We start from the raw sequence: 17,303 nt of genomic DNA on the forward strand, positions 1-17,303 counted from the left end.
AAGTTTCTTATGATGCAGCTGTGTGCTGTATAAAAATGCTTTTTGATTTGATTTCAGTCACACTTTCTACGTGAAGTTCTACTTTCTGTGTAAGTTCAGGGTACATTGAGTGGGTTTCCTGTAGTGGTAAATGAAGATTCCTAATGGATCTAAAATAGCAAACACATTTCAGGCCCGATTACGATGCAGGCAGGAAGGGCTCCGACCATTGGTCAAAGAACTCCTGCCCGCATCGTACTCTCCTGTTTGGATTCCCTTCCGAAGGAGCCATTCTGATGGGCTTGGTCGGAAGGGAATCCAATTCAGTTTATTGAATGGCTGCTGACGAGAGCCTGTCCGTCATCCGGAAACCCAGCAGTATTTCCCCCGCCGGCTCTTTCCGGCTGAGGGATTACCATGGCAGTTTCCCATTGCCCTTTTATTCTGACCTTCCCAACACCGAAAAGCATTGGGAAACAGCTTTGGGGGGGGGGCCAACAGGGACCCCCGGGTGCAAGGTTGCCAAATAGCGCTGTAGGGTGCACTTATGGTGCCCTTCTGCTGATCCCTTCACCAGGTGGCAGGCATCTTGAGGTGCCTGCCACGGAGTGCAGGGAGGAACTGCACCTCCGCTCTTTTCAATTAGAGGGTGCATTCAGTTCAGAATGCATGCTCTCATTGTAAAAAGTAGGCATGGGACCAAACAGGGTCCGGTCGCATCTACTTCCAGGGCTGGAGCGAACGACAGGCGGTCGTTCGGTTCCTGTTCCTGACCGATGTCGGAAGGACTCCGGTACGTCCGACATTGGAATTGGGCCCTTTGTCTTGATTCGCTGACCATGTAATCTTTTTTCTCTGCACCAATGAGCACAAACTTGGTAAACCTCAGAGACGTTCGCTACTATTGTGCAAAATGTCAGGTAGATTAAACACAGACAGCAAGAAGAATGAAGGCCATGAAAGAGGAATGAAGGAGACACAAAATGAGCTGAAGCTGAGGACAGGTGAAGATGGGGAGGTAAAGGAGTGCTGAAATATTGAAATACGCATTCACTTCCTACCTATAGTAAACACTCTGGGTCACTGTTCTGTCTCAGAAGGTTCAGTCACAACAGTGTGACAGAACCACCTCACATTCCATCCTCTGGTCCTCTGACTTCCCACCACTGCAGCCGGTTGTGTTGTGTTCATAAACACCCAGTGTGGTTCAGTGCAAAGCCCCTGGACCGGCCAATGAATTTATACAGATCACTGGCTCTTTTTTATAGCAATATGTGATCTCTTTTAACTAGTTTATTGATCCATATCTGATTTTCCACACATGAAGTCATTACGGGCAATTTTTGCTCTCTAATGAAATGTTTATACTAATAAAAATCTTACCCTCTGACTGTTGCAGTACTACAAAGACCTCTGAGAGCATCTTGCTATAATGGAGACTTGCCTTTCCTAAAATTACTTAATTGAAGGGGTCAATGGGTCCGGTTTCAATGCATGTGTGGCTCCCTCCATATACAGCACCATCATCTCTGCTGCCTTCTCCAAGTTGTTCTCATATTTCTACAACCTCATTCTTGTACATTACTTCCCTTCCTGCTGTCCTGTCCATGCACAGCTCCTGCCTCTGCTGCCCTGTACAGGTACAGCTCCTGCCTCAGCTGCTCTGACCATGTGCACCTCCTGTCTCTGCTGCCCTGTCTATGCACAGCTCCTACCTCTGCTGCCCTGTCTGTGCACAGCTCCTGCCTCTGCTGCCCTGTCCATGCACAGCTCCTCCCTCTGCTCTGTCCATGCACAGCTTCTGCCTCTGCTGCCCTGTCCATGCACAGCTCCAGCCTCTGCTGCCCTGTCCATGCACAGCTCCTGCCTATCCTGCCCTGTCCATGCACAGCTCTTGCCTCTGCTGCCCCGTCCGTGCACAGCTCCAGCCTCTGCTGCCCTGTCCATGCACAGCTCCTGCCTCTGCTGCCCCGTCCGTGCACAGCTTCTGCCTCTGCTGCCCTGTCCATGCACAGCTCCAGCCTCTGCTGCCCTGTCCATGCACAGCTCTTGCCTATGCTGCCCTGTCCATGCACAGCTCTTGACTCTGCAGCCCTGTCCATGCACAGCTCCTGCCTCTCTGCCCTGTCCATGCACAGCTCCTGCCTCTGCTGCCCGGTCCATGCACAGCTCCTGCCTCTGCTGCCCTGTCCATGCACAGATCTTGACTCTGCTGCCCTGTCCATGCACAGCTCCTGCCTCTCTGCCCTGTCCATGCACAGCTCCTGCCTCTGCTGCCCGGTCCATGCACAGCTGCTGCCTCTGCTGCCCTGTCCATGCACAGATCTTGACTCTGCTGCCCGGTCCATGCACAGCTCCTGCCTCCGCTGCCCTGTCCATTCACAGCTCCTGCCTCTGCTGCACTGTCCACGAACAGCTCCTGCCACTGCTGCCCTGTCCATACACAGCTCCTGCTTCTTCTGCCCTGTCCATGCACAGGTCTTCCCTCTGCTGCCCTGTCCATGCACATCTCTTGTCTCTGCTGCCCTGTAAATGCAAAGCTCTTACCTCTCCTCTGCAGACTCTCCTCTCCATACTTCAGAAGTTTCTTCAGATGCTCGGAGCAGTCCATCTCCTCAGAGTGACCCCGGTCCCTGGTGTCTGTGGCCGGGTCTTTGTTTTCAGTGTAGTTGGACCCATCATAGGCGTATTGTTCAATCCACCCTACAGATCCGTCCTCGCGCAGCTCACAGCCCTCTATCGCCTGAAACAGGTGGAGACCTGGGAGGGGGCAGAGGAGAGTCAAGGCAAAAATGGGTCATTTGTGGGTGTTGATCTGACTGGTCTGTTACTCCTATATGTGGTCCTGACTCTCTCCATCATTCCCCTCATCAATCTGTCATACATCTATAACTCTAAACAAGTTTCTTTCTTCATCTCTTGTAAATGAAAGGGACGCACTGCTATAATCAAGGGTTTATAATCTATAAATAAAAAAAAACGAAAGTATGTCTGTCTGTCTGTTTGTCCTTTATGCATTACTACACCATTCATCCGATCGCCATGAAACTTTAGGAAGTTGTTGAGTACACTCCCGCGAAGGTTTCTGGCATAATTTGTTTTTAAATATCGGCCCCTCGGGGCCATCATAATCTTTCGATTACTGATGTACGCACCAGACGGAAAAACAACAAATTGTGTATCCACAAGCACTCGAATAAATAAATAGAATTAAAACACCATTCATCCGATCGCCATGAAACTTTGCGAAGTTGTTGAGTACACTCCCGCGAAGGTTTCTGACATACATTTTTTTTTAAATATCACCCCCCCAGGGCCCTCATAATCTTTCGAATACTGATGTACGCACAAGAAGGAAAAACAAAAAATCGTGTATCCATAAGCACTCGAATAAATAAATAGAATTAAAACGACACTTTGAAATGTTTTCCATATTAAAATGAATACGTTTCAATAAAAATGACACAATGTAAATTGAATGTTATCATAATGAGTTTCCTTGAATTTCCTTTCTTCGGAGAGCGCAGCAACGCGCGACGGGTAAGCTAGTTTATTAAAATGTCTTCATCTAATTTCATGTTTGTCATAATGCTCTGTTTTGTAGACAGAAACTGGGGAACTTTAGGCCCAAGCCCCAGTGGTGCCAACTGTTGGAGGTCTGACTACTTACCTCACATACACCTCAGAGAGAACAATTTGTGCTTCAGTTGTCACTCTGTTCTTGCGCAGCCAAACCCAGCATACTGTGGTGTGGGTCATGGCTGGGTCCATTTCTATGAGATATAGCAGTGGGGTGACACCCTCACACTGCATTGTTGGTACCAGTTGGGCCTATCTCTGTGAGATTTACCAGTGGGGTGATGCCCTCACACTGCCCTGTGGGTTCTGGCTGGGGGAAAGTTTGTGAGATATAGCAGAGGGGTTACACCCTCACACTGCTGTGTGGGTCACGGCTGGGTCCATTTCTGTGAAATCTAGCAGTGGCATGACGCCCTAGAACGAGATAAATGTTAAATGATGCTTGCCTCTATCAATTCTCCCTTTTTAAAGATTTCCGACAATTATTGTTGATGAAAACGTGAATACTGGCTAAGTCGAAAAACAAGTCATTTTATACTGCATCGTAAAAGCATGCAGAGTTTTGAAAAATGTTAGCACAGAAATATAAACAAAGAGAAACAATGGATAAGTACACACGTACGAATTTATTTGGTTTTAGAGAAACAAAATAGAGACATGTGACACTAACATTCGAAATATATTAAAATGAAAATAAATATCTACTTAATACAGCTCCTGAAATGCTAAAAGACTTAGGGCTAGATGTAGGTAAATGGCATTTACCGATTCGTAAATACAGAATTTTACCAATTCGGTATTTACAAATCGGTAAATGCTATATAGGTATTTTACCGATTTATTTACCGAATCTGTAACATTCGGTAATTACTACTGCTCAGTCTAGATGTTGAAAGCCTCAATACTAGCTTGCCCCACGATGAGACACTCTCCATCATTGAAGAGATACTATTTAGCACCCATTGGCGGTATCAGACACCCAGGGGTTTGGTTTTAGAATGTATCTCCATGGCACTTCAGAAAAACTTTTTCCAGTACAAGTCCAACATATACTTACAAAGCCATGGGACCAGCATGGGAAGTACGTTTGCCCCAAGTTTAGCTGGTCTCTACGTCCACCATTTAGAAACTAACAGGATACTGAATGAACATAACCCTTTCAGACAGAACATTAGTATCTGGAAGAGGTCCATAGACGACGTCCTGGTCGTCTGGAAAGGAGACCTACAATCAGTAACGGACTTTGTAAACTGGCTGAACACTCAGAATCCCTTTATGAAATTTACTAGCTCAGTGTCTAATAAGACACTGGTATTCCTAGACCTTAACATTTACTCAGAGGGTGGTATGCTGAAAACCACCACACATTTTAAACCGACAGCAAGAAACTGCTTACTCAGGTATGATAGCTTCCACCCTAGACACCTGAGGGAGAATCTGCCCTACGGCCAATTTTTGCGCTTACGGCGCAACTGTACGGAAGTGTCAGAATACAAAAACCAGGCACATGATCTGAAGCAGAAACTGAAACAGTGACAATACCCTGTGAAGATAATTAACTCAGCCATGAAAAGGGCTAGGAACAACAACAGGGATGCCCTACTGGAGGACAAGACAGGACAAGACCAAGAGAAAAACCGACCCATATGTGTCACTACATATAACACAATTTCAAATGAGGTCTCAAAAGTGGTGAACAAACCTTGGCGCATTTTGACATGTGGCAACCTGAGCGTTGAAAAACCCATTTTTGCACATAGACATGGCAGAAATTTGAAGGATATATTGGTCCACACACGTCCACGAAAAACCTCAGGACACATAGCACCAACAAGTGGGGTCCAAGGCCATTTTCCTTGTGGAAATTGTAGTAATTGCCACTTGACTCAGAAAAGTAAGGAACTGACATTCAGCAATGGTACCACTTAGGAGCAGAGGAAAATGACCAACTGCAACAGTAAAAACGTTGTTTACCTTATCACCTGCCCTTGTGGTTTAGAGTATGTAGGCATGACGACAAGGGCAACAAACATTTGCAATGCATAGGTCTCACATTAGAAAAGTTTGAGGTATTGGTATTGTAAATGACAAATATTTTATTTATGTGTTGGTTTTGAAAATAGCGAAATGAATAGCTTTGTCATTTACAATGCCAATAGTTTTAACTTTCGCAAATGTGAAACCTATAGCATTTGTAATGCAATATGTGTTGTATTTACGTGACTTAGATGTATTGATATTATAAATAACAATGGCTTTTAAAAAAAAAAATATTTAATACTTAAATAAAGTTATTGTAATTTATAATGGCAATAGCTTTAACTTTTGTAAATAACTTTTGTGAAGATTATGTTCGGTGTATTTTATTGTGACGAAAATCCAAGAACAGAAGTGAAATATTAGCATCTTTTTGTGACATTTGTAATAAAGCTTGAAACATTGAGAGAACATATTTGAACCAGTTGTTGAATGGTTGCACAGATTGATGCTGTGGTGGCACTGAGTGATGTGGTGGCGACGAGTGATGCTGTGGTGTTCAGTGATGCTGTGGTAGCGCATAGTGATGTTGTGGTGCCCCTGAGTGATGTTATGGTGCCCTGAGTGATTCTGTGTTGGTGCTGAGTGATTTTATTTTTTTATTTTATTTTTTTATTTTTTTATTTTTTTGCAGAGTTTTATATAGCGCGAACTAGAACCGAATCAGTTATCAGAGGGCTTTACATAGCACCAGTTACATGAAGACACACTTTCATTTTAGGCACGGGGAGATTAAGTGATTTGCCCAGAATCACAGGGGGTTTTTGGCGTCGTTACCGAGACTCGAACCGAGTTCCCCAGGTCCGAGGTCGAGCGCCTTAGCCGTTAGGCCATCCCCTCTCCCCAATGTTGCTGTTGATGCTGAGTGATGCTGTGAGGATGCGATAGATAGATAGAGGGAGGGCGATAGTTAGATAGAGGGAGGGCGATAGAGTGAGGGCGATAGATAGATAGAGTGAGGGTGATAGATAGATCGATAGATGGTTGTGTGTGGGGGGTTGTGTGTGTGTGGGGGGATTGTGTGTGTGGGGGGGGTTGTGTGTCTGTGGAGGGGTGTGGGGGTGGGGGTGGGGGGTGTGTGTGGGGGGTTGTGTGTGTGAGTGTGTGTGGGGTTGTGTGAGTGTGTGTGGGGTTGTGTGTGTGGGGGGGTTGTGTGTGTGTGGGGTTGTGTGTGTGTGTGTGTGTGGGGTTGTGTGTGTGTGGGGGGTTTGGGGGGGTCTATGTGTGGGGTCTGTGTGTGGGGGTGTGTGTGGGGGGGTTTCTGTGTGTGGGGTTGTGTATGTGTGTGGGGATGTGTTTAAGAGGTTGTGTGTGGGGGAGGACGATCAACAGATGAGTGAGAAAGGAGAGAGTGAGAGAGAGGAGAGGTATAGAGGGAGGGAGGGAAATAGAAGGAGGGGGAAGAGAGATTGGGAGAGAGAGAAAGAGAGAGGAGAGAGACAGAAAGAGAGGGAGGAGAGATAAAGTGAGAGAGGGAGGGAGAGAGGGAGGGAGAGAAAGGGAAAGACTGAGAAAGAGAGAGTGGGGAGGGAGAGCGAGAGAGGGGAGTAGAGAGAGCCAGAGAGGGGAGAGAGAGCCAGAGAGAAAGAGAGCGGGAGAGACAGAAAGTGTGAGGAGAGAGAGGGAGGTAGAGAAAGAGAGAGATAGAAAGGGAAAGAGTGAGAGAGAGAGGGCGAGAGAGGGGGAGAGAGAGAAAGAGAGTAGGAGAGACATAGAGAAAGAAAGCGAGAGACTATGCGCCCTGGTGGGAGCTGTGGGAAACAGTTTCAAACAAATTCTGTTGAAAAGAAAGGGTGACATACGTAACATTAGATGGATTCTTGAAAAGCACCCCAGATTCTTGCCTGGGCTCTCAGCAGAAATCAGCTTTACACAGCATGTTTTTTTTAGCCTTCCTAACACAGAGCACATAAAGTGTTCAAATGGGGGAGGCGATGTTGTTTAAAGGGGAAAACTGCCAATGAACGAGTTTGGAAACTAGGTTTTAATGTCTGATTGTGCTTAATAGCCTGTCATTGTGGACGTATTCTTATACACACCAAAAATAAATATGACCTAAAGTGGAGCTACGCTAATAATTTTATTTGTGTATAGCTGCAAACACGCAGTGACAGCCGCCCTACTAGTGCTTAATTTGTAACAAAGGAAGTGCCAGTGTTGTGATCAGGCAGCAGCTTCATACTCTATAATTCTTTTGTTAGTTTGCGTAACAGGGAGAGAGCACTTAAACTGAAATTTAATAATGGCTTGGCTACAGCTGCTTTCAAGCCATTATTACCAGCGAGACATGCACGAGGGGCACAGGAAGAGGAGACGAGGGGTCAGAGAGAAGTTAAAAGTAAAATTAGAGATAGGGTGAGGGTGGGAAGAGAGGGCGAGTGTGGGAAGAGGGGGTGAGTGGGGGGAGGGCGAAGGAGACGCTGAGATGAGGGGGCACAGATTGAGAGAATAAGAGACAACTAAGGACACAGTAAAGTGGCCGCGAAATGAAATTAAAAGCAGCCTGGAAATGCAAGCGGCCTGGAAATGCGCATTACTTTCTACTGTGAAGCAGGGATGGCATGCTCGGTCACTCGAAGAGCCTGTCCGTTGTCAGACAACCAGGCTACAACATGGCGCAGCCGGCGCCCGACACCAAAGACAGACACAGCCCACTGAACAGGACAAAAGCAACTCCACGCAGACCCTGGAGCCTTAACACCGCGCACCACTCCCATAGGGCTCTGTGCAAGAATGTGCTGTGCAGGTGCAGTCTACTATTAGAAAGCAAGCATGCTTTGAGCATGGTGTCCGTGGCATTTCAATAGAAAAAAACACAGGGAAAGCCAGAGAGAAAATAAGTGTCCCACATGGCATATATTGATAAGGATTAACAAGTGACGCCACTGTCAGGTCAAGGCGAGATCTAAATTCTGAAATGAAACCTTAGAAAGAAGATGCCACAGACCATAGGAATGCCTGGTGCCCGTTCATAAGGGGGTCAGGTTGGTTCAGGTGCAACAGGAACCATCGCAATCCAAGAAACAGCTGGAAAATAAATAGAGCACAGTGTTGCAGCTGAGAGATAAGTTAACTAAAGTAAGACTTATCTGCTGCCTTAATGCCTTCTAGTATACTGATGCCAATATCCAAGTTTCATTGTTGTTGGAATAGATGCAAGTTCAAAAATCTTCACCGAGTTGATAAATACAAAATAAATGTGGTTCCACTAAAGTAAGAGACACTTTCTAATTAACAAGCTGGGCAACAGAAAAGGAGACACGGCCTGGCGGCCGTGCAACTGAAAGCACGGCCAGCCGGCCGTGAAAGCCTTTGATGCAGCAGGGGGTGGAGCGGGAAGAAATGCTGGCGGCACCAAGCTGGGGAACATGTGGCTGGCGATTTGATGCTGTGCATGCGCATTTTAACTCATTGCGCTTGCGCATTGAGCTAAAAGCGCACATGCACTGCATCAAATCTCCAGTCTAGTTAAACTCTGTTTAAGCCCCTATAGTCTCGCAAGCTCAATGCGCATGCGCATTGACAGGCGAGACCTAATAAAAACCCGTATCACTGAGTATAAGAGCAATGTGCGTTGCAAAAAACACAACAACTAAGATGGCCACCCATTATTTAAATGCCCTACATTGTGTCAATGAGCTCCGCTGGACAGTGATTGAGCAGTTGCATCCAGACGCTGACCTATTCCAAAAGGAACAGCGCTGGGTGTTCCGTCTGGGAATCAACCTTACGGGACTTAATGATGAAATACCGTGGGGACAAGTGACTACCTGACCCTTAACGGATGACACGGAACTGACAACATATTATACCCCCTGACGTATCCTGCAGGGCGCCCTTTCCAATACTGCATATATCTGTCAAAGAAGAAAGTGGTAAAAACTCCCTCCAGTAATCACATATGAAAGGATAGGCACATACAAAGGATTGGACCAAATAAAGTAAAGTAAAGTCCACATTTGTAAAGCGCACAATCACCCGTAAGGGTCTCTAGGCGCTGGGGGGCCTTCGGGAAGATTAAGCGAGCTATTGCCCAGAGTCACATGGTGCTGGGCTAACCTGCCGCCGGAGCCGGGGATCGAACCGTGGTCCCCAGATTCCAGCGTCAGTCGCCCTGGCCGCGGCGCCACACCTCTTCCACGACCAAATGGCAATTCCTTAGCTATTTCCCTGCACCAAATCAGTGATTTACATAAAATCGCCCATAAAACAAAACTAGACAACGTTTTATTGCCCCATTGTATATGGAAAATAAAAAATCGCCATAGATAAATGAATAACCTAGTTGAAGTTGTATTTATCGACATTACCGAACGAGTTTGCTCATATCCAAAAATAAGTGTCCACGCATGCGCAAATACCTACAAATCATTTTAGCACATGCGCAATAGACGTTAGCCTAGTGGCCCCTCCCTGACACAAGCGCACTTGCTCAACATTCAGATACCGGCGCATACGAGGGCTTGCTTACATGCATGCGCCCTCGAATAATTCACAAGGATGCGCCCTTTTCTTCGCCTGTGACACTGGAATACCCATGTATGGGCTAACCACCATTTCCGGGACCTGTTCGCCTAAATTGGCAATTACTCACCAGTCACCAATTAAAGACTAGCATAAATACCGCGGGTAACGCACAGGCTCACCATTCCAGCGGAGCCTGCGGTTGGGGAAACAAGTAGGAGAACTCCGATTGAGTTCGTGAGTATATACCCAAATAGAATATCTTCAACCTGATGTAAGTAAGCCATGATGTTTACTGCCGTCATCTTTTTTCAGATTGCGGATTTGGCAATTATTACTACCCCAGACGTCCGTAAGGCTCATGATGCTAGGAACCTAATTAAGACAAGTATAACCTTTTGCCTTAAAAAAAAACCTTTTCCCGCCTCCTTTAATCACACCACGGCCATAATAGAGTGTGTGTTTTCTGTTACATGTTTTGTATATCTGGTATTTGTCTTCTTTTTTACAGGGTAAAATCTTCACTGATTATTTTAAAACCTTCATAATTTTTTCCTAGGTGATTGCACCTGTCAAAAGTGTTTCCCTGAGGTTTACCATTGTTTTTCCCTCTCTTTTCCCAGACAATGCAAATGGCATTTTTCTGAGATATACCGTTGTAGGTACATTGTATCCTATACTGCAGGCACATACATATATATATATTTTTCACTTTTGTAAATACATATCACTGTTTTTACATTGAAATGCGTGAGTAAGGTGGGAAAGTTGTGCACCCTGTCCTGAAGAAGGCGCTCAGCCTCCGAAACATGTCGACGCACACATGAGGTTCTGTCCATAATTACGACAAATTACCTCGCACTTCACTTCTTTTATTAGTACCAGCCCGGGACCGAATTAAAGTTTTTTTCTAGAGTCCCACGAGCCAGGCACTTTTTAATCTCACTCATCCCACCACTCACTCATTGCACTATAAAATACCCTCACATGCACCATACATAGTCTACCACTATAAGTGCTCCCGCGTAGTCATAGGTCGTAGCACGCCGCATCCCGTAGAGGCGTGCGAAGACCCCAATGATGAAGCATTCACCAAGGGTCCTTTTGGTGTGTGAGGGGTATTTTAAAGAACACGAAGTGCTCCACACCACAGTGTGAACACTTCCCTCTTTGGGGTGGTAATCTGAACCTGCACTTTGTTGGCCGGTAAAGTTAAGCAAGAAATAACCTTTCGGCTTAAGGGTTAACTGACTCCTTCTGTAGCACGCTGTGCTGCAGTTCTGACTTGCCCAGATCCTTATTGAAGACGTATCTCTCAGCCATATTTTGGTTTGTAGAATCTATCAAGTGAGTCCTGGATTTTTCCTTTGTTTCTCTCTCTCGCTCTCTCGCTCTCTCTCTCGCTCTCTCTCTCTCTCTCTTCACAGACAACTAGCAAGTTTTCATTGTTTATTGCATTGCAATGTGTGGCTGTTTGTACTACATATGTGGTATTAAACGTGCTTCGAAATGCGATTTTGTCATCTTTCCATTCAAATTCATGCTTTAGATGAATGCTTTCATGAGTAATCTTTATCGTTTGTCTCATTCCTTTGGTCAATATTTCCTTGTTTCAAGGTTTGTGTTTCACAGGGGAAAGATACTGAAATAGGTATGTGTTTCTCATTTCTTTATTCCAGGTCCTCATAAGAAATTGCTTCACGTTCTCCAAATATCCAAGTCCCTGTTAGCTCAACAAAAAGATCCATTGGAGGGCCAAGGTTTGGTAATCAGAATAGTAGTTAGAGAGTGAATGATTCTCATAAGTTTTTGGGCCCTGTTGGAAAGAAATGAATTGAAATAAGAAATGTGAGAAGTTTTCTACTGCATCACCCTCATACTGCCATGTGTGTCCTGGCCGCGTCCATTACTGTTTGATCTAGCAGTGGGGTGATGCCCTCACACTGCCGTGTGTGTCCTGGCAGGGTCCATTTCTGTGAAATCTGGGAGTGGGGTGATGCCCTCCAATGGCCATGTGGGCCTCGGATGGGTCCATTCCTGGGAGATCTAGCAGTTGGGTGATGTCCTCACACTTCAGTGTGGGTCCTGGATGAGTTGATTTCTGTGAGATCTAGTAGTGGGTTGGCACCCTCACACTACCATGTGGGTCCCAGCTGGGTCTATTTCTGTGAGACCCAGCAAAGGGGTGATGCCCTAACCCTGCCATGTGGGAGCCAGTTGATTTCATTTATATGAGAGCTAGCAGTGGTGTGACGCCCTCACACTGCTGTGCGGTTCCGGTCTGGGTCCTTTTCTGTGAGATCTAGAAGTGGGGTGACACCCTCACACTTGGCATGTGGGCCCCAACGTGGGCCATATTTGTGAGATCTAGCTGTGGCGTGACACCCTCACATGGCCATTTTGGTCCCGGCTGGTTTCATGTTTGTGAGATCTAGCAATTGGGTAATGCCCTCACACGGGAAACAACGTTTACAACGCAACTTTTACAACGCACTACCATTACAACGAAACTTTTACAACGCAAAAACTATTACAACGCATACTTTTACAACGCATGTTTTTACAACGCAGATACTTTTACAACGCATACCATTACAACGTAAGTATTGGTAAGTATATAATAATATTTAAAATGTTATAGTTTTGGGTTTTTGGGTAAAGGGGTATTTTTAGGGTTTAGGGTCAGTTTTGGGTTTTTGGGTAAAGGGGTATTTTTAGGGTTCAGGGTCAGTTTTGGGTTTTTGAATAAAGGGGTATTTTTAGGGTTCAGGGTCAGTTTTTGGTTTTTGGGTAAAGGGGTATTTTTAGGGTTCAGGGTCAGTTTTTGGTTTTTGGGTAAAGGGGTATTTTTAGGGTTCAGGGTCAGTTTTTGGTTTTTGGGTAAAGGGGTATTTTTTTTTTTTTTTTTAATTTTATTTGGGGTTTTTTCTGGCACACGCATAACACAGAATACAGAATACAGAAAAAAATTAATGCATATAATAGATCAAAATTACTATCGAGAAAAATCAACATAATACTGAACATAAACTTCGGAACCTAAAGAAAGAAGGAAAAAGGTGGAAAAAATAACCATTGGTCAAATTAGTAGTACATCAAGCTACATTTGCATTTAGCCTTTCCTTCCATCTATGTACCGGTTCCCAAATTTTCCTTCCCCATCTTTTGATCAATTTACCTTTTTTCCCAATATATACCTTTTTCGAGGTTAAAAGTCCCTAATAGTAAGGCAATCCACTGCTGTATTCCCGGGGGTAGGGGGTCCTGCCAGACTCTCGCAATCAACAACCTTAGAACTGCCATTGCTACAAATATAAATTCGCTATGTTCACCTTCGCAGTCCCGAACTCCCAACATAATTACTGTAGGCGATAGAATCACATTTAAGGCAAGTGTGTGAGCCATAAAAGCCTCAATACCCTTTAATAAGGGCCTTAATTTGGGACATGTCGCAAAGATATGTATACTATCTGCGGCAATAGCATTACAGCGCCAACAATAAGTTCCGGTAGTTGCACCCCACTGTGCTATGCGATCTGGAGTATGGTAAAGTTGATACAGCGTTTTGAAGTGTTGCGATTGTAATGGGGCAGAATAAAATACTGACCCGCCTAGCTCCAGAGACTTCAAGAAAGACTCGCTCAAAGTCCCTAATTTCCCCTCCCATTTATTACCAAATCTGTCAGTATCATCCTTCTTCGTCTCAGCCAACTGAGCATAGAAATACCTAATGGAGCAAGCCCCACTTTGCGCTATTGCTTCCATAATGTTGTTTGTATTAAATCCACCTGCCCCACCTTTTTTCTTTCTAATATGTTTGGGGTTTTTAAGGGGTATTTTTAGGGTTCAGGGTCAGTTTTTAGTTTTTGGGTAAAGGGGTATTTTTAGGGTTCAGGGTCAGTTTTTGGTTTTTGGGTAAAGGGGTATTTTTAGGGTTCAGGATCAGTTTTGGGTTTTTGGGGTACAGGGGTACAGTGTAAAAATAAAGTAAATTTAAATTTACATTAAATTAAATTAATTTAATGAAAAAAAATAAAATTAAATTATATTATATTATTTTTAATTAATTTACATAAAAAATTATAATATTCTTACCAATACTTACGTTGTAATGTTATGCGTTGTAAAAGTATCTGCGTTGTCAAAACATGCGTTGTAAATGTATGCGTTGTAAAAGTTTCATTCCGCCAGATGCCCATTCCCCAACAGCCACCTCACCTAGCATACAGGACCTCTCCAACCCCCTCCCCTCGCTTCCTCCCACACCTCCCACACCTCCTGCATTCCTATGTCTCCACACATTCCTCCCCTCTCCCTCCGCCCCTCCGCCTCGCTCCTCCCCTACCTCCCCCTAATTATGTCCTTAATTCCTATCCTTCTTGCAATGCCAACAAAGACAACTCTCCTTTCACCTCTGATGTACCAACGCCCCCTCTCAACCACCACCTTTCCCCACCTCTGAACCCTATACCCCAACTCCCCTCCCATTCCCCGACTTCTCCCTGCCTTCCACCGCCAATTGCACCCCTTCCTGTCTCCATCTGGAAAATAAGCTAGGCTCTCTTATCACCTCCATCTCTCAACTTGAAGCTGCCATTTCACTTTCAAGCTCCAAGATTTCCACCTTTCCATACACCTCAATTCCTTTGGAAACACTCACCTTCCCACAAGATGCACCTCGCAACCACACCCCACAATAGCCAAGCATAACATGCTGTCTGCAAACATCGCAAACTCACACAAGCCCTTCTTCCACTTTCATCTCCAAGTAGCCCTACTATCTATACTATTCCGACCATCTCCTCTGTTAGAACCACTCATCCACCTAAACCCTCCCGAGCACCCTCGTATAAGTACAACATCCCTATCACCCCTCATAGCCCAAGTGTCCCATCACCAAAACAGTCTCGACAGAGCTGCGCTGTCCGCTCCACAACTGCAAATCTGCAATAAAACACAAACTCAAAATCTCCGACACCATCATACTTCACAATATTGACATGCTCTTCCTCACAGAGACCTGGTTCAATGATACCTTTCACTCTATGTTTGATCTCCTAGTACCCACAGGCTATTCGATATTTAGAAATGACTGAAATGACAACGTTGGGGGAGGTGTTTCAGTCATCTTTAGAAACTCCCTTCAACTTAAGGCTTTTCCTAACAGCTCCTTCCGCACTCATGAACGCCTATCCCTTGAACTTCAATTGCACCACCGCTCACCCCTCAGATTCCATGCCATTTACCGCCCGCCTTCTAGCGGCCACTCGTTTATGGAGGAACTCACTGACTTCATTAGCGACCAATACTCGCAAAGTGACAATCAGATCTTCATGGGTGACTTCAATCTCCACTGGGGCTCGTCTCAAGAATCTTCTATGAATTTGATGGCCACCTTCCTCTCTGCAAACGATCTTATCCAACACTGCACAGAAACAACACACTCTAAGGGCTCAATCCTGGACCTTGTTATTTCGAAAACAGGTATGCTTACTATCGCTACCCCTATTCATGTAGACTGGTCTGACCACCTCCTCATCCCATTCTCTCTTCACCTATCACACTCTATACCTCTCGGCCAACCTAAGAGGGCTACCTCCTGGTTCTATGACCCTAAAAATATTGAGCTCGGTACCCTCTGTGAATTGGCTTTGCTATCACTTCCAAGGCTAGACCCGAACCAAGATGTTAACAAACTCACCTCCCAATGCCTCTCAGTCCTTGCAGTGGAAATCAATGTCGCTCCTCTCCAAAGCAAAAAGAAAAGGCCCACTCCCTCAGCACCTTGGTTCAACAAATCCCTCTATGTAGAAAGAAAGTACCTAAGATCCCTGGAGAAACAATGGAGACAAGCGCCCTCCACCAATAATTTGGCCACGCTTCGGTCAGCATGATCCGAGTACCACAAGCACAACTTCCCTGGAAAAGTGACGCACTTCAGAACCTTCCTCGACTCAGCTAAAAATAGACCCAAAAAACTATTCGATCTCATCAAGAATCCAAACTGCTCTCCCCTAACCTCCAAGTTGGAGGATTCTCCAAAGAAAGCAGCGGAATTCGCTATATTCTTTGACAAAATATCTTGTGGACCAGGTCAGTCATTCTACCCCTCCAGAGGAGCGCAAATCCCTAGCAATTTGTCAGAACTTTGACCCCATCTCCGAAGATGCCCTCCTCAAATGCATCCTCGAAACAAAGCCATCCAACCATTCTCTTGACCCCATCCCTAGTGCCATTGCCATTGACTTCTATACCCATTCTCTTCCCTATTGGACCACTTTGGTGAACCTCTCCCTCTGTCAAGACTCCCTTCCTGTTTCATTCAAAACTGGGCAGGTCACCCCTCTGCTTAAAAAACCCACTGCTGATGCAAACGACCTCAACAATTTCCGCCCCATGACTAACCTAATTTTTCTTGCGAAAATCCCAGAAAGATGTGTAGCGAAACAACTCTCCCGTCATAACAAAGACAATGATCTTCTTGACATTTTACAGTCCGGCTTCATTCAAAACTGCAGCACTGAAACAGCCCTGCTGCAAGTGATTGATGACACGCTGTGGATAATCGATTCTGGTGAGTCTTGTCTTCTTATTCTCCTTGACCTTTCAGCAGCCTTTGACACTGTCCATCACAACATCCTCCTTAACACTCTTCAACAGAGAATGGGCATGGAGGGCACTGTGCTTAAATGGTTTACTTCCTTCCTCTCTGATAGATCCCAAATGATCAAAATAGCGAATAGTCTTTCATCTCCTTTGCGGTAGGTCAAGGTGTTCCTCAAGGCTCCATACTTGCACCCACATTGTTCAATCTCTATTTAGAACCATTGGGAAATCTCTTAAGTAAATCCGGAGTTCACTATCATCTCTATGCGAACGACACTCAAATCTACCTCAAGGTGGCCTTCACTCACGATCTCTCCATCCAAAGCTCTAATCTCGACTCTGGATGTCAACTCATCAACTGATTCTGAATCCCTCCAAAACTGAATTCTTCCTCCTCGCCTCCTCACGTTCTCCTCCCCCGGTTCAATCATGGGTGGATCAGATGAATCTACTTAACAATAAACCCATCATTGTCGACAGCGCAAAATCCCTGGGTGTCATACTCGACACAAAACTCAATTTACTCTCCCACATAAATTCCATTGCAAAGTCTGCTCGATTCCAACTGCGCCTTCTCTGGGGGATTCGTCGCTTCTTCCTAGAGCATGGCCTTAAAACCCTGGTCCAATCGCTGGTTT

General features: G+C 45.3%; 1 protein-coding gene across 1 annotated transcript in view; it reads right to left on the minus strand.

The window, feature by feature from the left end:
* Window positions 1-17,303, minus strand: part of LOC144752896 (major histocompatibility complex class I-related protein 1-like) — a 175,551-nt gene that overhangs the window by 106,067 nt on the left and 52,181 nt on the right. The window contains exon 3 of the mRNA XM_078640721.1: window positions 2,527-2,739. Coding sequence (XP_078496847.1) covers window positions 2,527-2,739 — 213 coding nt within the window. The remainder of the gene's footprint in view (window positions 1-2,526; window positions 2,740-17,303) is intronic.

Source organism: Lissotriton helveticus, chromosome 5_1, assembly GCF_964261635.1.
Source record: "Lissotriton helveticus chromosome 5_1, aLisHel1.1, whole genome shotgun sequence".
NCBI lineage: Eukaryota > Metazoa > Chordata > Amphibia > Caudata > Salamandridae > Lissotriton > Lissotriton helveticus.